This window comes from Alligator sinensis, unplaced genomic scaffold (genome assembly GCF_000455745.1).
Source record: "Alligator sinensis unplaced genomic scaffold, ASM45574v1 scaffold264_1, whole genome shotgun sequence".
Taxonomy (NCBI): domain Eukaryota; kingdom Metazoa; phylum Chordata; order Crocodylia; family Alligatoridae; genus Alligator; species Alligator sinensis.
The window spans coordinates 376,987-403,084 of record NW_005841831.1 but is presented as its reverse complement, the minus strand read 5'-3'; the positions used below and the strand labels follow the sequence as shown (position 1 = coordinate 403,084).

The 26,098-nt window shown below is 45.8% G+C and overlaps 1 protein-coding gene across 7 annotated transcripts in view; it reads right to left on the bottom strand.

The window, feature by feature from the left end:
• ARHGAP22 (Rho GTPase activating protein 22) overlaps positions 1-26,098 on the bottom strand; it is a 311,784-nt gene that overhangs the window by 22,835 nt on the left and 262,851 nt on the right. For 6 of the 7 annotated variants that reach the window (XM_014521979.2, XM_025207433.1, XM_025207471.1 and 3 more), the window contains 2 exons: positions 15,271-15,478; positions 3,242-3,374 (listed from right to left, as the gene is read on the bottom strand). In XM_014521979.2, coding sequence (XP_014377465.1) covers positions 3,242-3,374; positions 15,271-15,478 — 341 coding nt within the window. Of the gene's footprint in view, positions 1-3,241; positions 3,375-15,270; positions 15,479-21,127; positions 21,346-26,098 lie in introns of those variants that run through there. The other variant, XM_025207683.1, reaches the window with a different exon arrangement.

Below are 26,098 nucleotides of genomic sequence, written 5' to 3'. Positions count from 1 at the left end.
GACCCAGGGCTCAGCAAGGCAACTCAAGCCTCTTCCTCTATCCCCTCGCACTTGACCTTCTCGTTAAAGACGTGATTCTCAGTCGGGGTGATGTGGCACTGTGGGGTGCCTTGAGATAATTTCAAGGATGCCATAGGGTGCCACACAATGTTAGCACTGTTGGTGTGCAAACATGATTCACAAAATAAACCCAAAGATTTCAAATAGGAATTTATAGGGTAAAAACATTCTGACCTCTTGTGATCTTTCTATTCTTTGCAATGTGAAAATTAAGAGCTGGAATTTTCTGAGAGGTGCCTTGAATCTAAAAAGGTTGAGAAGAGTTGATTTAAAGATTTAAAACAGCCTGCCTACCTTCTTCCTTTCATGAGTATTGGGCATAAAATCTGGCTCCCTGTAGCAGCAAAGATGCCAACGTGACAGTGGGCATCTCTTGAAGTCAAATGAGAATTTAAAGGCTTGAAAATATTTCCTTAATTTTTATTCTACAATTTTTCACCTTTATCTACTTTGTTCCTTCCTGGATCTGGCTGTGATTAGAGCCAGCTGCACCAGAGAGATTATGCTCCTGGTCCTGTCCCACAGACAGCATTACAGCTGTACAAAGATGAATACTGGTATACAAGTAATAGCAATAAAGGCTCCACATCTGCTGTGAACAGGTGATCAGGATTGACGCAGGGATGTATGCAAGCAATCTGGATAAGAAGCAAAAGGTCTGGAATATATCCCAAGCATTCTTTGCTACTGTTCCAGAGTGTATATGGGGAGGCCTGCACCAGAGATATAACAGCACAGCTTCCTGCAGCACACAGGCAGTGGCAACTTCTGGCTGCCGCTGCACTATGGCCAGCACAACTGTGCAGCTGCAGTGACAGCAGTTTTTCCTCTTGATGCTTCCAATCAGTGCCTGAGCAGCTGCCCCTATCACCCTGCACTAATTTTGTGTATAACAAAAACCACCTCTGGTTGAGAGGCAACAACACAAAGTAAAGTGCCCCGGAGTTTAACTGAGAGATACTTTGAATGAAAAAAATTCTGTCAACATTTTTTGGTCTCGAGTACCATAGGAAATTTCCAACTGCTTAGTCACCAACATTTTGATTAAGAATAAATTGTTTGAAACTAAGCAAACATTTTCAATTCAGTTCCATATGATGCTTTATTTAGATTTTTCTACTTGGCATAATTAAAACACATGTTTTGAGTTAATAGTTTGACTAAAGTAATATTGTTTCTGCCATTCAGGTCTGAACAACCTAAGAAAAACAGCAGTTTTAGTCTGAAACATCCAATTCATTACAAACATTTTCATTTCCATTTGAAAACACAACTAGGGAAGACACTTCAGGTTAAAACAAAAAATGCATTTTGTTTTCAGATGTCAACTCAAAACAAAGATTTTGCTTTTGTATTCTCCTGCAAAAAAAATCCCCTAAAGCTGATAATTTCCTGTGACAGATATTGTTGAAGTGAAACCATGTTTTTTTCATCAAGAAAATTACCCCCCCCCCAAAAATAGCTTTATTGGTCAGGGCAGTGATTTATGTGAACTTGTCCTACTTGCTCTACTGAGAACAGACAGACATTGGGGTGCTCCCCATCCATGCTGTGTTTATCCCAAGTTTCCTTCCCAAAAGGAGACAGCTCTTTTGGGGCTCCACATTCATCTAACAATTCAGAAATTGTTAGAAGCACATTTTCAGCAATGGCTTAAGCACTATGTTGTGTTTTGTAAACTTTCATTTCAGTGACATGTGAAGTATGGTTAAACAAACAAGAACTACAGGGAGGTCCCTCCCTCCCATGCAAATAGAATAATGAAATACATTTCTTTTAGGTCTAGCATTCATACAAAAACAAGACTGATGCTGCTTCTCAGGCAATGAAGTCTGCTGACAAGCTACATAATTAATATGCTGAATGATGACATAAAATGATCGTTGCCCAATGTAGCACTAGGCTTGCTTGCTTTTGCTTTAATGGGCTTCTGGGGTTCAAAACTATTTCTCTTGTCAGTCTAGGTGATCCATCAACACTCTGGTGTACTGCCTCTGTATGTATGGCTGCAACTGTATCACGGTGTAATGAATCGGCATACAGATACTGGGATTACTACTACTGCATGGTGCATAACTACTAATGGCTGCACACAGGCACATATTTGGGATATCAACAGGGATTGGCTCTGGGATTGTTAGCATCACTACACAGAACTTTACACTCAAATTACAGGAAAGCCCCCCATGAAGAAGTGGTAGGTTGATGTAGCCCCCTGGGACCAACCACTAGAGCAACACTAGGAGCACATTCTTGGCTGTACACATAGCGCAACAGGCTAGAACCTTGCATGTGTTACTCTAGAACCCACAGACATCTGGGGGCACAAGTAATATGGTTCAAATCCCTTTTGAAAATCTCCATCTAGAAGGTGACGCAATCTTTCCTGCCTCCATCAGATCAGGTCCAATCCAATATGGTGGACAGATATCACTGGGATGGGAGAATAATTTATAAATTACAACAATGATGAATTATCCCATTATCTTCCACAGAGTCCAAAAGACACCTTCCATCCAACCTGCACTTCTGCCCAAGACCTGGAAGGCTCCTTTAGGTTGTTCTACTTCTTGGAATAAAATGGAAGAAAATATGAAAAATCAGTCTTCAATAGAAGATACTGTTGAAGTGCTCAACATTATTATTTACCCTCATATCCATTTGGGATAATAACATCATTTACTCTTTTGTGGCTTCTTTCCTCTGAGTAACTCTTTAAAGCCACTTACAGACATCAGTTAGGAACCTCCCTGAATGCATCTCAGAGGTAGGAATTATAATCCCCATATAAGTAATGGAGAAAATGAGGCATAGGCAGGTGAAATGACTTGTCCAGTGAGTCAGAATGAGTCAGTGATCCAGGCTTCCTGACTCACACCTCTTTACGGCATCAACTAGAAAACAGCCCTACTAAGAAGAACAAGTCATAATCAAAAAGAATATCAAACCATGCTCTATGAATGTTACACATTGCAGGATTTCAAGACCTACTTCCAAGAGCCATCTGCTTCATGCTGCAGCTCATGGTATGACAGCTTGAAACAAAGCTTACTAAAGTTCAAGGAAGATTCACAGGGAGTACTGGGCTTTGGTTCAGAGTTATGAAATAGGCCTGCACTGGGTCAGGAAGCTTAAGAACAGCATTGAGGATAAAAGGAGATGGGTTAGGAGGAGCACTGACCTCGCCCTCATCTTTGGAGAGCAGCTGTCCACAAGAGAGGAAGTCTTCATATTTGGCAAAGGGGATTACAGGTTCCGGCAGCTCTCGGAGGTAAAGCTTCAGGAGGGAGGCCACAGTGTGAACATCAGTGTTGCTGCAACAAGAAGAGAGAGGAGGGAAGTTTAGAAACCCAAAGACCTGCTGTCCCCAGAGCATCCTGGAGAGGTGTCTAAATGGCTTCTCTGATGCTGATAGGAAAAAATGCAGGCCTCTGCAGTGAAGGAAAGCATTCATCCTACATGGCCACACAAGGCAGGAGCAGAGACATAACATGGGGCAGTGGCAGGGGCTGGCCTGGTTGCAGTGGCTGCGGCAGGTAGGCTGGCAGCAGCAATGGCTGCCATTTGCTAGCCTCACTGGAGTATGGATTAATACAACCATCAATCAGTGTGTATACAAATCACACAGAGACCCTGCTAACAGCATGGACCAAAGTAAGCCTTGCTGGAACAAAACCAGGCATACTGTATTCTTGAACAGAAGTGCTAGAAAAGTAGCTTGCTAGCCTTAGAAGGGCCTCCAAAGCCAACAGAAAGAAAATGAATTAGTAAGTCAGTACAAGACACCATAATAAGGATCAGCATGACCTGACAAACAGGTGTCCCCATCTGGTGGGAAGGCTGCATTAACTGGTAAGAAGGAGGATGCTGATGATGCCACCTACATATGTTTGAATAAATGTCAAGAACTAGGATATGTATGCTATAAAAATGAAGTTGTTTTGATCTGTATATAAAAAGAGGCCCAGGAACTATTTAATACTTTATACTAGGCTTAAGGGTTATGTTTAGGGTGATTATACAGGATAATGTGAAATCTGGGACACTACCTTTCCCCCCCAACTCAAATCAGCAGTGCTGCTGCAGGCAGAGACAGGAGCGGGAGGCATTCTGCAGCTCTGGTATTATACTACTTGGGCAGGTAAGGCAGTTAATGGTCCATTAATGACCCATTGCTCTTTACTTCAAAGATGTGATCATCTCCTCTTTTTAATGGTCTTTCCACTAATCAAGTCAACCTATTTTAGGGCAATTTTTGTGTCTGCTAGGACTTTCTATTTCACAGCTCCTGCCACTCCTCTGCCTCCCCACCCAGCGCCTGGGACACTCATTTTAATGGCCATTTTCACAGGCCAGCCAGGACCAGCCTCTGAAATCCAGGACTATCCAGGCCAAACCAGGACATGTGGTCACCCTAGTTATGTTCACACCCATGCCATGCCTACAAACATCCAGCTAGCATGACGGATTGGCTGGCCATGGATGTTAGTGTTTAGGTTGATTTGTATACAGTAAACCTTGCCACCCTTCTTTGTCACTAAAAGCCAAAGCCTGAAGTCTCTTTCTTGTAATAATGAGATTGTTAGGGGCACAGCATCACAGAGAGTATCCTGACAGCACATGCAGAGATTATCCAAAGTGAGGCAGCCTAATGTGACCAGTAACACCTAATCCCTGAACAACCCTAATGGAGTCAGATAACAACAGTGACAGAATCCACGCTAACAACACGGGTGACTCCCTACAGTTCATCAGCAGAGAGAGGCAGTTAGCCATGTTAGTCTGAAGTCAGGCAGAAGGCAGCATAGATTTCTCCTTATAGTTTAACTAAATCAGAGCTGCATAAGCTTTTGTAAGTGGAGGGTTTCTTCATTAGATGCTGTGAAGGGGCTGCCGGCAGCAGAGCTTCAAAAGAAAGCGGCAATTAGAATACAAAGGATGGGAGAGGCAAGGTGGGACGGAGACAGAAAAAAAAGCAGCTAACCTATTGAGAGACATAGAGGTTATAAAAACTCATCCAGGCAATGGGACAGAAATCCATGGTCTTGGTTTAAACCATACATAACACAATCCAGACTGTGGATCATTTCTTCTTCTGCAATTTCCTGTTCAAGTTTGTTCTTAAAGTTTTGTCATGTAAGAACTGTAAAGTCATGCAGGTGTCATCAGTGTACCTTAGGTATACCGGAGGATGAGAAGGCAGTTGTGGAGAAAGCAGACTTTAAGGTCTGTCATAAATATATTGGCATATTGGGAGGCTGTACGTGAGATTGTCAAAAACCAATGTTTACGTTACAACCTCAGTCCAGTGGAACGGAGAGCCATACTCAGCCTTAAAGACAATCCTGATATTACTATACAACAGGGTGTCACAATATGCCTAAGGTACACTGATGACACCATCATCATACAGATGCATAAGAAATATCTGCCACGACTAAGGACTTCCACCCTTCCATCAAACCAACTCTGCAATACTACGCCCAGCAAATTCAGTTCTTGGACACGACTGTGAAGCTTTACAGTGGCCACATTACTACCATGCTGTATCAGAAGCCAACTGCTACAGCTACCTCAACACCAGCAGCTCTCATCCTAAGCACACCACTAGATCCATCATCTATCAACAAGCTGTACATTACAATTATATCTGCTCTGATCCCACTGACCACAATGTACAGTTCAAGGATCTGGAGCAGGGTCTACACTTACGATACAATACAATACAACCCCAAACACGTAGCCACTCAAATAAACACGACCAGACCTGCACCCTGCTCTAACCTGTTACAATACCAAACCCAAGACAATAGAATCGCTCTGGTTGTTATCTACGGCCCCCATTTGAACATCTTAGATACACCAGTAATGACATCTAACCCCTCCTGGAAAATTATGATCATATTCAAAGTAGACATGGGGTCAAACCTGTCCTGGCTTACAGACAGCCCCCCAACCTCAAATAGCATCTCTTCAGCCACAGACTACCTAACTCCTATTCTCATCAAGGAACCAGACCTTGCTTTGGAGTCAGATGCCAGCTGTACCCCTTAATCAACAGACACCAGCATCATCACTGGACCACATAATACGGATTATAATATATGAGGTTCATTCACCTGTTCCTCTACCAACTTCATATACACCATCACCTGCTTACAGTGCCCCTCTGTTGTCTCCATGGGACAAATGGGATGATCCCTATGTGTAAAAATGAACAAACACCATCTAACAATTCCCAAAAGACAAGCCTGTGGCAAAACACTTCAGCTTCCCTGGACACTCCATTGCTGACCTCAGAGTAGCCAGTCTTATGCAGCAACACTTTAAAACCAGTTTGAATGGGAAACTGTGGAACAAGAAATCAGCCACAGACTGGATGTGTTAAGTGTGTTCCAAACCAAGACTATGGATTCTTATCCCTTTGTCTGGGCTAGCTTTTATATCCCTCAGTGGGTTAACTGCTTTGCTTTTCTCTCTTTGACACACCTTGCCTCTCCCAGCAGTATCCCCTTGGTTTTCTTCCCCCTTCCCTACCCTGTGTATTGTAATCACTGCTTTCTAAGAAGTCAGTTGCTGCGAACGAAAGCTTATGCATCTCTAGTTTAGTCTACATGGTGCAAATCTACCCTGCTTTCTCCTGAGAGTCCTACATCATTCATGCACCCTCCTTTCCTGAGTGAGAGCCTATAGCTGGTGTCCCAGTTGCCATCCACACGTTATGCTACTAGGCAAGACAGTCTACCTAAGAAACAGTAATGAAAGGGGGACAGACCATCTAGGCAAACCTTCTGGAAGCTCTTTCCTAATTCAACTCTGGCTTGGTCTCACAGGAATCAATGCACCCACTATAGAGGAAGAGGAAGCACATGTAAAGGGAAGGCACCTGAGAGGAAGGAGCCTTCATCTCTCAGCACTCCCTGCAGGAATGAAAGAAATGGCATGTTCTCTCCTGGGCATAGGGTGAATCCCTGGGAAGGCTAAAGGGAGTGTGGGACACTTATGAGGTGGGAGCGTTCAGCCAATCACAGCAGAGAACACAGAGAAGTTCTGTCCACTTGTGACTGATGCATGTCAATTCAGCCATCTACCTTCTGAAGACCAAGTTGACTCAAAATTTGGCATAAAATAACCTTTATCCCATTGCTGTTTCTAATTGCCTGACACCTTCTCGCCCCCTTTCCTTTCCCAGTGCCCATCTTTTTGTATTACTGTCAACGCACTCACTCCTTAGGCATCCTAGCAGTGTGTGACCGCAGGAGCACCTTGAACTGAGATATCTGCAATGATATTTGATCCTTTTTTCACACAGACACTACTGTATAGTCTACAAGCAGTTTAAATGCCCCCTTCCAGTTTGTGTTACTTGGCATTGGTTGACAGCAGCTTCCATTTGCCTTCTTCTTACTCATTCCTCTTGCCTGCTAAGGTCTCTCTAGAGTTCCTCACCTTGTTCTCTTGTCCTGACTAAAGAATCCTGTGTCCGTGGCAAATTTTGCTACTTCACATCTCCTTCCCCTTCCCAAGTCACTAGCAAACAACATTCAACCACCTGGGATCTACCGTGGGACCCTGAGCCCCCATTGTTCATCTTCTGCCAGGATGAAAAGCTAATTCTATTCTTCGCTTTCTGTCTCCAGCCAATTTTTGCTCCATGACAGTACTGCGACTCTTACTCAGGACTGCTTGGGGGGTCCTTTTCAGAGGCCTTTTGGAAGTGTAAATAAATTACCATATTTTCTCACATACCATGTGCCCCAAATATATCACATGCCTTGCTTTGGGGAAGGCAGAATGAAGAAGAAATGATTTTTCCAGTTATGGCCTCACAGAACAGGGGCAGAGCCTGAACTTCAGCTTGTTCATCCTCCCACTCTTGCTTGGGCAAAAGCTAGTTTAACCTTTTCAGAGCTGAACTGTCAGCAGCTCTTGGCTGCTTAGCCAAAAGCTGAGACTATATCTGCTGCTTAAGACAGGATTCCATGGGCAATTCTAGGATTTTGGAAAGAGTTAAATGCAATTCGTCGGACTGTGAAGTAGGAGAAACAAGATAAGGAGTAGCTAAATTGCAAATTCTTCAGCAAAACTGCCAAAGAAAGGATAGTTTGATTAGCAGATCAAGACTATTAACAAGGAGAGTGGGTTATTAACACCTGTTGGGTGAAGAACAATTAGCACAAATCAAGTCCATTATAATAAACCATGAAGTCAATTGATTCCCTCAACTGCCTGAATAGAAATGCCACTGCTATTAATCTGGGCAGAAACTTAGCTTCCCTGTTTAAGACGCCCCCCCCAGTTTTAGAAGGCTAATTTTGGGAGGAAAGCGAGTGTGGTACATAGTATTCTAATTGGTTATTTTATTTCAATACTGTGTTGATACAGGTTTCCCTCGATTTATGCGGGGTCTTTATATGCATATTCGCTCTTATGTGATGAGCATATTTAGACCCATAATTTGTTATATACAAGGTAAATTTGCTCTTATGCAGTCAGCATAGACGCCCCCCCCCCCCCAAGCAGGTAAGTCTGTGGGGGGAGGGGAAAGGGCCGTGGCCCCACTCACCCCAGCCCTGGCTAGAGCCAGCTGCCTGCACTGTGCTCCACCTGTCCCCCCATGCCTGGGCTCACCCCAGCTCCTGGACTGCGCTGTGCTGTGATGCAGGCAGCTGGTGCCAGCTGCTCCCGGGGTTGCTCCAGTACGGGCTGGGGTGAGTGTAGACAAATGGAGCCCCAGGCGGTGTGGAGCGCAGCACTCACCCCAGCCCCAGCTGCAGCGGCCCCGGGAGCAGCCGACACCAGCTGCCTGCACCAAGGCATAGCACAGCCCAGGAGCAGAGGTGAGTCGGGACAGGCAGAGCATGGTACAGCCCAGCGGCTGCAGGTAGCTGGCCGCTCCCGGGGCTGCTGCAGCTGGGGCTGGGGTGAGTGCCACTTTGTTCCCTTGTGCAGCTCCGGGAGTGGCACCCCTCCCCCCACGCCTTCCCTAGTCCCAGCCTCATGCCCTCCCTCCCTCCCTCACCGCCATGGGAACCTATCCCTATTTGTTACATTGTAAAGTGGATTCACTTTACGCCAATTTGATTTATGCGCCATTCTCCAGGAACGCACATACAGCATAAATCGAGGGAAACCTACACTCAAATAATTAAGAGTTTAAGGAGACATAATTGTATTGTTTTCAAAAGATATCAATACAAGCTGTTATCTAACTTTTACATCTATATGATTCTGTAGCAAAACAAGCATAGCAAAACCTCTGCAGTAGGGGTGGGTAATTATTTGGGTTGGTGGGCCACTTAATGAGTTTTGGTGACCTGTCAAGGATCACACGTCTCTCTCTTTTTCTCCCATTCTCTCTGTCTCTCCCCACCTTCCTCCTAGGACTACAACCAGAGTGGAAGCTTGAACCTACTAGCAACTTTACCACCCCTACCCCCACAACAACTGGAGTCCACCCACCCACAGATATAGCACACCCCTCACCCCCACTCCCTTGGGGCCACCAACAGTTGCTGACTATGTCCACAGCTGCCCAAACACAGCCAGCAGCATCTGGATCAGTGCTCCGGGCACCAGGGGGGTGGGGCGGGCAGGGAGCACTACAGCTGTGGACTGCGACCAGTGTGGAAGCCTGAGTTCACCCGCAGCTGCAGCCTCACCCCCCAACCTGGCTGCTGGAGCCACCACCCACTTCTGGGCCAGATCTGATTAGTTGGCGGGCTGTATTTTGCCCACTCCTGCTCTATAGCTTTAACCTTCATTCATCAGTGATCCAAGTTAGGGCAATTTAACTCACTTGAATCACTACAGGATCATACAAAGGTAACAGTTACAGGGTTACTATTAATGATCCTGTGGTAGGTCCCAGATGGTTGAATGTTGATTACTCCCAAGCAGTAGCTCCTCCTCTCTTTTTAGAGATATCTTTGTCTATAGCATATGTCTGCAATAATGATGAACTAACGGTGAGGTGCCCAGCAGCTGGAACCCTCATCTTCGTAATAATACAAAGTTGTTTTGTTTATTGTTAATTCAATTTGCCTTCAACTTGTGCCATGAATGGCCAAACAGAGATATACACCAGTTTAACTATACCAGGTTTAAATATATAGGATCAGGCTACATTCACCACCAGAGTTGAGATTCTACTTGTAGTACATGTATATTCTAATAAAACCTTTCTTTACAGAGTAACAGAGTTTATATGTAATAGAGATTGCCCAATGAGTATGAGGACAGATTAAGATTAGCTTGGAACTGGAGTTCAGTGTTTTGTAGCAAAACAGACTACAGGTTTCAGTTTAAATTTGTCAGCACCAAATCCTCAAATTTATGAGCAGAAATCTCAACATTTAAGTCAATCTTGCAAGATATATCATACACCATCTTTAGTAATTGCACAAGAGCGGGTATAGCATAAGTATTTGATTAGTTTCCAACAGAACTGGACAACATGCCTCTCCTTGGGCTCTGAATCTCATGCAGAACCAAAGCCAAAAAGGCAGATTCAAGCCTAGAGATTTCTCAGGCCTCAGAGTAGTGGAATTCAGGGCCGAGAATCTGGCCAATCTGTTATTACAAATAATTCTTCTGAGTTACAACCAGCCTTGAGCTTCCTAGACATTCATCTTAGTTTTCTTACAGAGCATCCACAGAGTTTCAGTGCACTCTCACAATGAATTTCATAAGAGAGGTATGGAGATATGTCATAAGAGTTCCTGCCTGTAGTTAAACAGGCTGTAACGTCCATAACTATTGTGGCTGCAAAATGCCACCGAATGCAATAAACTAGATGAACTGGATGGAACATGGAGCCTTTCCTTTCTACAGTTTGGAAACTGTACACAGGACTAAGGGAAATGAGTCCCTGACTTCCATTTGCTTCTAAGCACAGACTTGGCACAAAACATAACTATCACTTTGCACCCAGAAGATGGTCTTTTGGCCATAATCCAAGGTTGAGCAGGTTAGTGGTTGTGAATGGTGCTCTTCTCCATGTTCTCTTAGACACAGCTGTCTAGAGGATTTTCCTCCAGGCAAGAGTTGAACTCCAGTGGTGGAGAATCTCAGGAAGCTTTCCCTGTCTCTGCTCGTGCAGTATCTGCTCTGTAGAGAAGCCCAGTTTTTAGGTTATTTAGAATTGTTGATGCAACTGTGTCAATCCAAACTCATTGCGACTAAGTGATTTACATGGAAACTGATACCCCTGGAAAGGGATTCCCTCCTCTGTCCTCAGAAAGTCCAGAAGCAAGTTCTATTTTATTCTTAGTCAGTGGCACAGAAGGAAGCTGCTTGAAAAGGGACCCCCCCCGCCGAGAGTACAAGGGTTGGATCTATTCTGCAAAAGCAAAAAGAGCTGCTTCTCCAGCATGGAGAGCCAAGTCCTGCCCTCAACTCTCACTGAACACACTGGGAGTTCCAACCAGGGTCTGCCCAAAACATATCCTGTGGGAGAAGCGTGTCCTATTGTTGCCTGCGCTATACCTTCTCTGTACAACTCTTTGTTAGGTGCTTTTCTGGCCCCTAGCCCTGGCATGTCTGAACACCTCTTTCTCTTTCATATGGCATCAGATAGCAACTTCTAAATCTATGAGCCACTGTCTGGTATTACGGCTCAATGTGCGGATTCTATCTATCCTGTCTGTACACTTGTAAAGATTGCAGCTGTGCTGTGCTATTTGTTGGACACCACCTTCACACAGGGGGCTGTCCAAGATGTTCATCTTGTGCAGTGCTGTTTTGAAGTAGCCAGAACCAGATCTCAATCTGTTGAGCTTGACCCTCACTTCTCTGCCAAGATTGTACCCAATGGGGTACTCATTTGGTGTTGGTATAAAACACCATAGGAACAAGTCTAATGGTCAGCCCACTCCATTGCTACCCATAGATTTGATTCCGTATCCCCAATCTCTTCCAGAAGCTTGTGGCCTTCATATACAAATGGTTTATGACTTTTGAGCCACTTAAGCCTCAATTTGTTTGACCCTTCAGTTAACAGTTGATGGAGCAGGTGATTTTCATCATCTCTTGCTTCTATCACCAGGAATGATGTTAGGGCCTGTCTTACTATATCGGTTAGTCTAATGCCTGAGAGTACAGGGAGTACATGGGTGTCTGTGTACGTTGTGCAGCCTGTTATGAATCTCAGCACGCTGCTAAGGATAGTGTTGAGCTTTTTAGTGAGACAACTTCTGGACCATAGAGGAGCACAATATTCTGCTGGGGCATATATAAGGTGACCATATGACCTGGATTGGCTGGAACAGTCCTGGATTTTGGAGGCTGTCTCAGCATCCCAACTATTGCAGAAAATTGAAGCAAAATTTCCAGGTTGGCAGGAACCCACTGGCATATGAGGCTCCTGAGTCAGACCCTACTGGGCTGCGAGGGGAGTCTTTTGTATGGTAGTCAGGGGAGGGGTGCATGCAGGGACCCATCGGTTCAGGGCTGCGTGTGTACGGTATGCTGTCCTTCCCAGGCCCACAGCTGGGAGCCACAGGGTCAGGGCTGTGTGTGGGGGACGGGGGTGAATATATGTACATCCCCGCAATCCTTCTGCAAGCCATGGGGTCGGGGGTGTGTGTGTGTGTGTGTGCGCGCGCGCGCACGCGCACACATGCAATGGCACCCTCTGCCATCCCTTCAGTACCAGATTTCCTTACCCCATCCTGGATTTCCCTCAAATTATTATCATCCCCCTAGGCATATACCATTGCAAGTGCTAACAGTCCTTAATACATTTATCCACACACCAATTCTATGAGAACGGAAGGGGCACTAGCACTAGGGATCAGAGGTAAAGAGAAACTGAATTCCTTTCCCTAAAGACCTGATTTTCTGGGTTTTGAGAGCCAATCTGAAGCAGAACATGGAACCAAACCAAGATCACGAAGAGGAAACCTGCAGTTCAACTGACTGCACAAAGCATCCTCAGTGTATCGTGGGCATGTGATGCCACTGAAAAGGGGTAAGTAGTACACTTTGGGGGAGGGAGCTGATTTTCTTTTCCAAGGAAGATTTTTTCCCCTCTTGAATAAGGGTGAGAAGTCAAAATCTCAACCATGATCACTGCCAAAATACTAGGCAGGTTTGGGTTGTCAGTGTCTAAGAAGTTTCACTGGGAAAAAACCACACTCTGTCAAGACTTCACCACTGCTAAGTGTGGAGGCTGTTGCATGTTTTCAGTCCAAGCAATGCCATCAAGCACATGCAACAGAGATATTTCTCCTGTCTGCTGTGTTGAGCAATGGAAGCCATGCACATTCAGCTGCTGCTTATATACCATCAGCTGGAACATAATGCTTGAACTGCCACAGTGGGGGTGAACTCTTCTTTGACAATTCCACTTATTGAGCAAATATTGACTGTGGTTAAAAATCAAAGAAAGGAGGATGGGTGGCCAGGAACAGAAAGGGAGGAAAGAATTAGAAGAATGTCTCCAATAAACTCTTTCAGGACATTCCAGGCTGAGAATGAGTAACAGCATCGCAGACTCAGGGATGTGCAGCATTCACATAAAGCACAATACAACCCATCAGCCACAGGCCAGAATGGAAGTGGTATCACTGATTACTGCTTCAGCCATAAGGCCTGGTAGTGCTGCTTAGGTCACCTGTAAAAATAGTCTTAGGTGGTTTCCTATTCAACTGTCTGTTAAACTCACTACCCAAAGGGCCCTGCTCACAAAGTTAGGATCCAACCTCCCCACAACACACACACACACTCCAGTGGTTGCTTCTGGGTTTTGATTTAGATCACTAGAGATATGAGCCTGGTCCAAGATTTGTCTCTGGATCTGAATCCCCTGAACACCAACAGTGTGTGTGTGTGGGGGGGAATGGGATCTGGGTTCTTACTTGGGATTAATTTCTGAATGAAGTTTGGCATAAGAGGCTGAAGTCAAGAGAGGATCAGTGCTGCAAGGATGAACCATCTTGGCTAGAAATAAGGGAAAAGCACTGGGCAATGCAGAGTGGAGTGCACTGCAGCTTGCCCTTCACTTCTACGTGAGAAGCGGTGGGCTTTCTCCATTAAATTTCTCCATTTAAAAACGGCCATTTTCATTAAGATTTTTCTTTGCTTCTTTTAGGCTTCTGTTGAAAAACAGAAACAGCACAAAAAAATCCATCTAAAAAATAATCGGTTTTCTTCACAAAATGCTTTGCTACAAATTTTCTACCCAGCTCTCCACATGTAATATTTAATGTCCAGAGAACATTTCCTTACCCCGTGTAATGTAATATGTAATGTCCAGAGAACACCCAGCATTCATTCCTGCCTGTGGCAGGGGGTCAGGCTAGATGATCTGTTCAGGTCCCTCCTGATCCTAGCTGCTATGAAACTATGAAACATCCCATAGGGTGTTTCTCATGGTTCCTATGTCTTAGTCAAAGTGTCATGGGGGGAATGCAGCTGAGGTCTCACTGGAGAGACAGCATGTGGTGGGAAAGGACCCTGTATTTGCAGGCAACCAACTCTGTGCAGGGATCATACCCAACTGTGGTATCATTCATACCAACTTGGATACACAGCCAGATCTTGTAAGCAGCAGGGCCGGCCGGCCCCAGCCCAGCAAAGTACTTCAGCTTGGGTTTTCTTTGAAGGATGTCAGCAATCCCAGTCAAGTCATCTGCTTCAGGGTTCAGGCCTTGCTCAAGCATTTTGCTGGGTGTGGGTGAGAGCATCCCACACTTCAAAGCAGTGGGTCTCAACCTTTTTCATACTGGGAGCCATTTAACAAGATGGATGGCTTGTCCTAACCCACACCCCCCTTGCCCTGCCAATGCCCGACCCACAGTCCCCTGTTCCCCTGGACCCTGCCCTCATCCCCAAGCCATAGACCCCTGGCCCTGTTGGTGCCCCTCACCCCCAAGCCACAGCCCTCTGACCCTCTAGGCCATGCTGGTGCCCTTCTCTTCTGATCTGCAGTTCCCTATCCCTTATTTCGTGGATTGGATTTTTCTGGGACTTTCGTGCAACCCACTTTTGGTCTGCAACCCACCAGTTTAGAAATGCTGCTTTAAAGCATTAAATCTACATGGTACAAGTTAAGTGAAGAGGTCAGCTGTCTGGAATAAGCACCTTCTGAAACTGCCCCAACTGGGAGTATGTTCAGAAGCAAGGATGTTACAGCAGCATTTCACACACCACTGATTAACACTGGAAGTTGATGCTCATTCACTTCTAGTGACCAAGGCACCCACTCACCTGTCAAAGAGGGGCTTCTCCCCACAGTCAAAGGAATCCTGAAGGTCCTTGACTAGGTTGGCTTGGCCGGGCATTCGGAACAGCCCTTCCTCAGTGAGGCCTCGTTCCCGAATGAAATCCACACATTGCTCCACAAGCAGTGGGGCTAGCCGCTGGCCATATTTCCTCTCATATTGCACTGTGTCCTCCAAACGCTGCCCGAAGATCCCTGCCAATGGGAGACACCGTATGGCATTAACTTTTATTTCAGTTCATTTTAATTCCTCCCAAAGCCTGTGAGTAGGCCAGGGTAGGATTGGGGGAATGGGAGCTGTGAGTCACATGAAGGGAGAATGGACCCTGTTTCTACCGGCATTAGCAAAAATAAATCAAGAAAAATTACAAGCTAATAATTTTGTTCTGCTTTGAATGCAGAGTATGAGATGCTGACCTCTATCCAGCTCCCACTGGGGAAGCTACCCAAATGAGGTGAATATTTGGCCCCAAGAAAAGTACAAAAGAGACTGGCATTGATTATACTTGCCTACAGCTGTTCTGACTATACAAATAACCAGCAGACTGCCTGAATGATTACACTTCTATATCTCATCTCACCCAAAGGGCCCTGAAGCACCAGTCTGAAATGGGTGCCCTGACTTTGCATATCAGAATTGCTTCATCTGCCGCTGGGCACAGCTATATTTGGGTGAGGCAGAGCTGTTGATTGCCAGCTCATCCCACTGAAACCGCCAGAGGAAGATTTAAGAAACCAGAATGCAATTATCCACATTAAAAAAGACCAGGGATTGATAGCAACAAATCATCTGGTGTAAAAGATGTTTACGAACTAGTGGCCTTTTGCCTTACATTTCAGTTTCTTTAATAAAAAATGATTAATAACATTAATTAAAACAGAGTCAACCCAGGTTCACCAGCATTCCTAGAACTTGCCTTGCCCCCTCACACACACACCATGAAAGCGCTCACACTTTCAGTTCTTTCTTCCTTGATATAATGTGAATGCATCTTTATGTTCCCCCCAAAGTCTGATTGGGGCTCACACATTCATGTAAGCTGCACCTACTCTATGTAACTTCTTGAATGTGGTGCTTCTTCTCCCTCCACTGGGGCTTGAGCTAGTGGGAGCAGCTGCTAAACTTGCTCCAGGTTTACTGTGACATTTCAGTACACAGCAAAGAGATGCCTGTTCTTAGATCCAAAATCCAAGGGAAGAGCCCCATGAACCCATCCAGAGGCAACAGTCCTACAGAGTGCCACTGAGGCAGTGCAGAAGATATAGCATTAAAACAGTCACTTGTTCTGGGAGTGAAGATTTTAGACAAATGGTACACTGCCAAAGTTTATTCAATTTTACATGTGACCAGATGATAGCAAAATGGGGTTTGATCCAAAGCCTACTGAAGACAAAAGGGGGCTTTCCATTGATTTGGGTGGGCTTTGGGTCAGACCTCCAATACCCATCATTTAATCTTACATCACTGAAAATACTGCTCCACATAATGCTGGGTGTATAGTATACTCTTGGCCAATTTATGAGTAACACATACTGTGTGTCACATATAACAGACTATAATCGGACACACTTTGCATTTCCATTTAAGTGTTGCTTTCACAGGAGATAAGGAAAGAAATTTCCCAGCCACCATTTGCTATCACACAATGGAACTGCTATACTAGGTCAGATCTGTGCTCCCTATCTCTCCTAAGCCTGCACTTTTGTTGCTGAGGATATTCATGCTCATGTCAATGTGAGATGTGTCTGACCTCTGAAACACTGGGCCTCTAGTCTAGCATCTTCTTTCTGCCAGAAGCCAATCCTTGCTATGTCAAAGGGAGGCATAATCCATCCCAAAACCACGTACTTGGGAAAATGGTGGAGGGAAATTCCCTTCCTGACCACATCTGGAGACCAGCTTGTATGCTGAAGCTGAGAGTCAATCATCCTTAGGCAACTTCTAGTTAGTGTTCTTGCAGATTTACGTTCCCATGCACATCAGTGTTCAATCTACATGTAAGTCCTAACACATGTATGCCTCAATAATAGCCCAAAGCAGGGAGTTCTGTAGGCTATTGGTAAGTTAGGTAAGAAAGAATGTGTGCATATGTGAATACATGCTGCTTTCTAAACCAATCAAGTGCCCCTTGTCCTTGTGTGTTCAGCCCGTGTGCAGTTCCACCAGAGGTCTTCCTGAAATTAAAAAAAAAAAATGACTACACAATTTTTCAAGCAAATGTCATGCTGGCAAAGGGGCCAGGCCAACAGCCTTGCTGTCTCAGAGGTGTTGAAGTACTCGGCACTTGCAGAGTGGGTAAGAGCAGCAGAACAAACTTCTTTGCATTGTCTCACACTTCCCTTCCACCCTGACACAAGAGCTGAGATGGCAAGGCCTACAGAGCTCCACTTGGGCTGGGCCTCTCTGCTGTGGCTGCCTCTCAAGAATGGGTTTGCTGTGAGTTGCACAGGGGAGTGGACTTCCCAGTTCTGACTGGGTACTAGGGCTGGGGCTCATTGCTAATGCAGAAACTAAGGGGTTCTCAAAGGAGATGTGAAGACCTATTTGCTGCGAGTCTCCTCCTCCTGCTTCTCTGTCCACACACTGCTGGCCTCTGCCCACTCCTGGCCTCTGCCCATCTTTCATTCTGTCTGTTCAACCTTTTCCTCTTTCCTAGCACCATCTAGGTTTCAGACTCATTTCTGAACACAGGCCATGATATCTGAGCAAGTCCAAAATCAGCCTCAGCCAGTCTCCAGTTTACTTAGTCACTGCTGACTTAGGCCAAACCAAGGGACTTGGAGAAAAAAGGCTGCATGTCCTAGAGTCAGTCTAAGCCGCTGATTCCTCTTCCCCTTGGAGGACCTAGTCTTCAGAAGCAATTGCTTTCAGCAGTTATGGAAAGATCACAGCAGCCTCCTCATTAGCAACCTCCAGGCCCATCAGGAACTGAACTGTGCTCTACCACCACCCCAATTTTCCTCAAACCTCTCTTTTTCCATGCCTACACAGGCCCTCTCTATCCCCAACCCCCTCACAAGTGACTCGGAAACCCATTTCTCCTTCTCACTAACCTTACTGGGCTGGGAGGAAGAGAGGACATGATAGACGCATCAGGGAAGCCTGTGCGCGAGAGCCATAATGGGAAAAACTGAGAAGGTAGGGATTCTTCCACTCCTCGAGTTGAGAACATGGGAGTGGAGTGACTGGAGGAGGTGAGGCTTTCTTTACCGGCACTCCAGGTCACAGCCCATCCCACACCCCCGCTCACAGCACAGGGAACCCTGCTTACAGTGAGGCCCTCTCCCCTTCCAAGAGCTGGACCACACAGAGATGTAAGAGCCTGCTACCAGCCTTAAGGTAAGAGACCGAGCTGTAAAGTCATGTTGCTTCCAATCCAGATGTCAGAGCTGAAGGCCCAGCCGTGCTTGTGGCGTTATACATGACTGGAGGGAGACACTATCCTAATCCGGTCACCAAAACAGTATCTTTCCCTTTCAAGTTAACAACAAACAAATGCTGATGACAGAGGTCTCCATTTACAGATGCAATTCTAACTCAAGGGTCATGTCCCCACTGCAATAAACCTGCTCCTCACTCAGTGCTCACACCACTGGAACTAAATCCACATAAAAACAAGCTGGGAAAAGGCTGGAATCTCCCATAAACATATTTCCACCAAGACAGCTCGCTGTGGGGAATGCAGCATAGAAAAGTCCTCCGGCCATTGCAGCACCTAAACTGAAGCTCTGCTGATGCCAGGACATCTTACCAGTGCGGGAATATCAGTATACTATGCTGGTGAAGTACTTGTAATGTGGATGAAGCTTATATGGGGGAAGCTGCACTTTTAATCCAGCCTCTCTCACCACCAGGCAGCACAAGCTATGCCAGTCCAAGCACAGGTTTACTGTTGTGTAGGAGACTCTGTCAGCATGGCTGTGCCAGTCAATAATAATAAGTCAGGATCATACCCCTTAGCTGGCAGAGCCTATGCTGGCAGGTGTCTTTAGGGCAGACCTAGTGTAACTAGCATCACCTCCTGGCTTGGTCTGCCGAGGCTGAGCAGCAGCAGGTTTAGGAGCGGAGACAGTGTCCTCTCCAATGCTGCCCTGTCTTCTGCTCTGCCTGACAGGTCTGTGTAGCTGAGGTGGCTACACTCCCCTTTGCCTACCCCCACCCCTGCCCCCTGCTGACAGCAGTCCTGAGGCTGGATTGGCTGTGCCCTCCTTTGAAATTAAAAACAAACAAGGAGCTGGTTGTATGCAGCCTGATCCAATCCGTTGGCTCCTCCAGGCACGGGCCTGTTTTCAATCACTGGTGCCTGCAGCTCAGACTGAACTTGGCAGCCTCGGCTCCCTTTGATGCTGCTGCTGGAAGACGTTACTGCCCTGGGTTGCTCTTCATTTCCGTCCCAGCAGAAGCAGGAGCCAATGCCATCAGCCTAACTGCCAGCTGAGGTTGTGCTGGAAACAAAGCACAAGGCTACTGGCTGCCGAAGAGTTAAATCTTCCTGTCCTATCCTTATCTAGAGTCAGGCTGCTGTGTTTGGTTTCAAAGCAGTAAAATAACATGCCTGGGACCACATTCTCCATCTCAGGCAGATTCAATAGATACTAGACAAATGGGTTAGCACAGCTGGAGGAAGTTCTCCCCCTCTGCAACAAACTGTCTCTGGCTCTTTATAGAAAACCCAAATCAGGAATGGTGAACTGATTAACACACACAGACGGGCTTTCTGTCCTGGCCTGAATAGCTCACCCACCCACTTGAGGCATACAATGAATGTATATTCAGCCATACTGTTCAGACATGCCGTGGGCAGGAAGGGATACTCTCCCTGCTTCATTTTTCCCTATCACAGCTCTGATTTCAAACAAAGGGAATTAAAGAGAGAAACAGTAAATTCAGTCTGAGATTCTATTTCATTCAGGCTGACAGGCAAAAGGGCTCTTGCTTTTGTGTAGGTAATACACATATCTATTAGCACATGGATAAAAACATGTATACTGAGATTCATACATGCTTGCATCTCCCCATGTACACTTGTACACACACACGGGATGCATGTGTATGCATATATCTGTCAGCCTCCAGCTCACACATATGACCACAAGCACACATGTGCTGACACACACCAACCCTAGAGCTCACCTACAGATGCAGTCACCTGTTCTCCCACTGACAGAAGTGTCCCTCTTACATTTGAAAATGCTCACATAGACAAAATCATGGATCATATACCATAAACACATAACTCTTCAGATGTACAAACATACACATGTATATATGTGTGAACGAACACACACACACACACACACAGAGGCATATTTTATTTGTATTACAGTATAGGGCAGGTTTCCATTGTGCTAGGTGCCATACACATAGGCTAAACTACAATGATTGCTCCTTAAGAACATATGATCTAACTAGCCAGGACAGACAAAGAGCGGGAGAGAAGAAGAGGTATCACTGGTAGGCAGACTTCTGGGAACGGAGGCAAAAAGAGATTAAATGACTTGCCCGAGCTTATATAGGAAATCTGCGGCGGAGCTGGGAACTGAAATTTCATCTCCAGAGGTCCTTCTCCACAGGGTCAATCCTTCACACGTTAGGACGTATTCAGCCTTGAGTACGCTTGCATATAGACACATGGTATAAATATTCTGCAAAATACGTCCCCCAAAATATCTCCACAAGTTAGCTTGGGGTCTGGCCAGTTAAAAGAGAGTGCTCCTTGCTCCTTTCCCTCTGTAAAGACTGAAGCTATGTTTAGCCAGTGTCTGACCTAACCCAAGGACTAACGCTTTTGCTTTGCGAGAGGAAACCATAACAACTGTACACTGTGGAAAATCATCTCATACCTTGCGTTTTTGTGCAGCACTCAGCTACATGGCAGGCACTGAGCTTCAAGCAGAAACCAGGCAGTGTCAGACAGCATGAGCGGCAGAGGAAGAAAGTCCTGACTTCAGGCATCAGACACATTCTGAGTCCCAGCACTGGCTGCTTTCCATTCACTCAGCGCTGGAGAGCAGGGAGCAGCCAAGCTGCCCTGAGAGATAATCTCAGCAGCACATCTGGTCTCAGCTCCACGACTCAGCATTAATTATGACTTGTGCAGAAAGAACTTGAAATATCCAATGAGACGTGGAGCTAGCCAGCTCCGTCGGCAAGGGAGAAAGAAAGGGAGACAGGCAGGTAGGATCTTGCCCACCCTTGACGCTGCCGCCAGTGTAAACAGCAGCTAAGTATGGGTCGCAAGTTTTAACAAAGGCATCCCCCATAGTACATGTAATATATTCATGCTCTAATTGCTTGTCAGATCTATTCCAGATAGCCGGAGCGTGGAGCAACAGTTTCTGTCTGCATGCCACACTCTTCGCTCCCTTTTAGCCACAGGCAGTGTTAGCTGCCCAACAGACAATCAGTTGCCCTCACCCCAGTAAGGGTCAGAGGGGCGTTTCCTATCATCTAAGCTGCTCCAGCCTCCACGGGCAGCCACAGGGCTCAAGGTTATGCCATTGATTCTCACATGGGTAGAAATCTCAGGCCTGGTTCAGTCTTTTTCCCCAACCAGTATATTAGTTTGAGCCTCATTCTTTAAGGTTACTGTGAAATGATGATGCTGGACAGAATTAAACGAGCAATGCTGCTACATAGGAGTGGGTTGTAAATGGGACAACAGGCACCAGCAGCTGAGCCCAGGACCTTTAGGACTAGAAGAATAAATTGCTACAGCTTAAGTTAGGGGACTGCTCTCATGAGACTAGTAAACTTAGCTGGAGTATGTTGCCTACAGATCCAGCTGTTGGGTGAGAGGAGAGGAAGGAATGGCTATTCTGCATTGACTTGTGTTTTGTGAGGTTAAGAAAGTCCACCTAAATTCTACCTTCTCCAAAATGATTTCCAAGTCGCAGAAGTTGCTCACTTCTGGATTTCTGTTGTCAAAATACTACGTAACTCACCATTCATGCAATGTATATTCATCTGAACTGAGTGGTTTGTTGGTGCAGGGGACTTCCAAACCTGGTTTTAACACTGGGTGATTCTGGACAAGTTGTTCTCTGTGCCTCAGTTTCCCTCATATAAAACATGAAGGAAAGTATATTGACTGTCTGCACAGTTCAGCTGTAACACTTCAACCACTGAGAACGGGGCCATAGACTCGGACTTAGGAGACGGGTTCTGGTTGTAGCTCTGCCACCACCCTGCTGTAGGACCTTGGTCAAGTCACTTCCCCTCTGGGCTTCTATTTCCCCTCCCATTCTTTGTCTGTCTTGTCTACTTAGACTGCAAACTTTTGGGGTCAAGACTGTGTTTCACTCTGCATAAGTAGCACCCAGTACAACAGGAATCTGATCTTGTCCAGAGTATCTAACTGCTATTTAAACACAAGTAATGAATTTTAAAAAACTGACACAAATCACTATTTGCTAAATGACTAAGATGCTTGAAGAGGAGGTGTTACTGAGGAACCAGGTATTATTATGCCCACGGTTTTAATCCTTCTCTTGTCCTCTTGGATCCATACAGTAGGTGATAGGTTAGGGAAGGCCTGGCCAGAAGTATAGCTGGGGGCCAGTGGCAGGTCAGAGATGATTCCTTTATGAGTAATTCTGGGGACATCAAATTGTTTGGCACCATTCCCTGGAACACTGTCTCCAAATGTGTCACATCCGCTAGCAGCCTGAGACAGCTGGAAGCTCAATGGCTGGAGGGAGGCCTTGATGATAGCAAATGGCCTGTAAAAACTCTCGTTTCCCTTTTGAGCTCTTCCTTTCTCTCTACCTCCACCCACAGCATGAGAGCAAGGGGCAGCCAATGAAATGGAAGGGCAACATATTTAAATCAGATACCTTTGTACACAACATGTAAGTAACCTACAGAACTTACACTGTCAATAGATACAGCTGAGGCCAGAACCTCGGAAGGATTCAAAATGAGACTATCCACAGAAGAATTCAACAGTATTTAGGGCTGTTGGTTGCAGCCGTGTTGATCTAAGGACGCAGGTAGACAAGGTTCTTTGGGTAGATGTGATTTCTTTTATCAGACCAGCTAAATAGTTAGAAAAACTGTTCTTTGCAAACTTTCAGGTACAAACACCCTTCTTCAGGCATAGGGAGAATCAGTACTTAGGCACGGGAATCTCCCTGCTTTATCAATCCAAGAAAGAACAATACAGCCTCCCTGAAAGAGGAGGGAGGGAGCACACTAGCTCACACAGACCTCTCAGTCATAACACAAAATGACAGCTGCCTCACAGCTGCTCCCTGCAGATGGCAACTGTACAGTTGAAGGTGTAGCACCAAGATATGGGAACAGCTTGACAAGATTGTATTGCACAGCTACTTAGTTCCCTGTTACCATCTAATCTCCATTCGGGGCCTATATGAAATGTGTCAGTCTGCTTCATCAGGACTGAGAACGGTGTTGTCACATCAGTACAGTGAAAAATCCTGAGCCAGGTCACAAAATACCATGAGACTGGCTTTGAAATCATGAGGTTGTTCTTTTAAATTGCCTGTTGTATTTTCTGACTCTAGGTCATACCTCTAGGTCCAACATCTTCTCATTAACCACAAACCTTTTTTCTTTTTTTTTAAATGAAACCTGATATTCTCACATAAGGACAGGACTCACAAAAAAACTACAGGAAGCTAGCAAGAATGCATGTCAACTACCATCACAACTGGCACTAACTGGCACCATGGCTAGGGACAGACATTCAAAAAGCCTGAGCCTGAATTCATTCAATCTTTGCAGGTTAGTCTAACCTGGCTAGGTTTAATTGGGTTGTAAGCACACAGCCATCCCCTCTGGACTGAAAAACTGCAGGCACATGTCTGCAGTGGCTCAGGTTAGAAGCTGAGGGGAACTAGAGCAACCCTCCCTTCCTTTCCACAATGCTGAGCTAAGTGGGGGTGGCCAGGCCCCGACAGGATGCTCTGATTAGGGAGGGTTCCCCCCGCAGCAGCCCAGCAGGGAGCTTCTGACACAGTGTTTATCACCCCTAACTCAATGTGTATCCGCTCATTAAGAAAAACAACAGCCTCTCTCCATTAGTTCAAGCTCTTCTTCAACAGTTTTTCCAAGGAAGTAAAGCATTTTTCCAAGGAAGTAAAGGAGGAACATTACCAGCTACCTATTGATTAGCTCCAAAAAGCCCTAAGCCAACACTGTCCTGTCTGCCTTTGTCCCGTCTGCCACAATACACACTGTAAGCACAGAACCATCCCTAAGGGGTATGAATTGGGGCAACCACCCTGGACCCTGCACTTTGGGGGGCCCCACATAGTGGGGCAGTGCAGCAGCAGTGCAGAGCTGGGTGTAGTGGTGGCTCTGCATCCAGCCGCTTGCTCCATCCCCCACTGCCCATGCCACCACCACCAATAGCAGTGGCAGTTTCTTCAGGTCCAGTGCCCATGGGATTGGAGCAGGGGTGGGACCCAGCATGGGCCTATTTGTCCCGTGGCCTGCACCCTGCTTGGGTCAGCTCTGCATAGGCAGCATGTGGTATGCTAGCTAATGCTGAGAGGTGTCTATGTAAGGCAGAGGGGAGGGGGAATCCCTGCTTCAGCAGGGAGGGGTGGGAGGGGAGGGGGGGAGCAGGAGGAAGCCAGGCAAACCCTGCTGTACATTTAGTCTCTGACAGAGCTGCAGCCAGGGAGCAGAGGGGAGGGGCCAGCCCAGCTCTCTGGAACAGAGAGCCCCACTTACTCAGAGGGCATGCTGGGATGCTGGGGGACTCTGATTTAACTTAAACCAGGAAAGGATCTGGGACAGGTATTGCATAAACTGGTTTGACCCAAATCAGTTAAGTCTGCTACTATATTCAATCAAGTTTATCTCAAACCAGTTTCAGCCATTTTCAAACTGGTTTATGTGCACTGAACTTCTGTTCTGTTACAGGTTTAAACCAGTTTCTGATCACTTAAACTGGTTTATGTGTAATGTCTGTCCCTAGCCCATGAGGTCATATTCCACATGGATACCACAGATGGAACGGGTCACAGAGACTGTGCTCCCCTTCTGTCATAGGAATGGGACACTTGGGAGGGATGACAATACTTCCAGTGCCTGAGCTGCTCCAGCTCTACTGACAGAGAATCCTGGTGTGTAAGACCATTTAGCACAAAACCCCAGCGTGAACACCCTGCTTAGGATACAAGCTATATTATTCCCTGACGCTTCTGCACTGTGAACTATGGGGGTAGGATTTCCTAGCAATGCTATTATGAGCTAGTACCTCAGCAGTTACTCTTCACGTCCCAGAGCTGTGAGAAGCTGATTTGTCTCTACATGTCATTACAAGTCTTGAGATCCAGCCCAGACATGTGGGATGTATGCTGAGGTTCATAAAATCTCTGAAAACCCAGGCAGGTTTCTAGTTTGGCATCTAACTCAAGCCAAATTCAAATCCCGTAGTGACTGCAGCATAAAGTAGTTTTGAATTCACATTAAGAGAACTAATATGAATTCACAATCCCACAGATCCCTCTGTTAAAAGAACCTACTTGCTCTATACAGTTCTAGCGAGTACTCATGGGGGTGCAGGTCTTACATAAATGTCCAGACTTGAATATATACTAGTTCATCTACAGATGGGCTTACGCTATCAAACTGGGGATGTTACACCTGGGGATTGTTTTGTCTCTCTGTACGGACAAGGCCCAGTCTCAAAAACTGGAATCCAGATCTGAACTTCCCCAAGGTTTATTCCTGGTGATATACGAATTTTGGATTCAAAGCCATCTCTTATGCAAGCCAAACTCAGGTAAATAGATCAACTCCTCCTTCTAACAGAAAGATAGCTGTAACATGGTTAAGAGTTC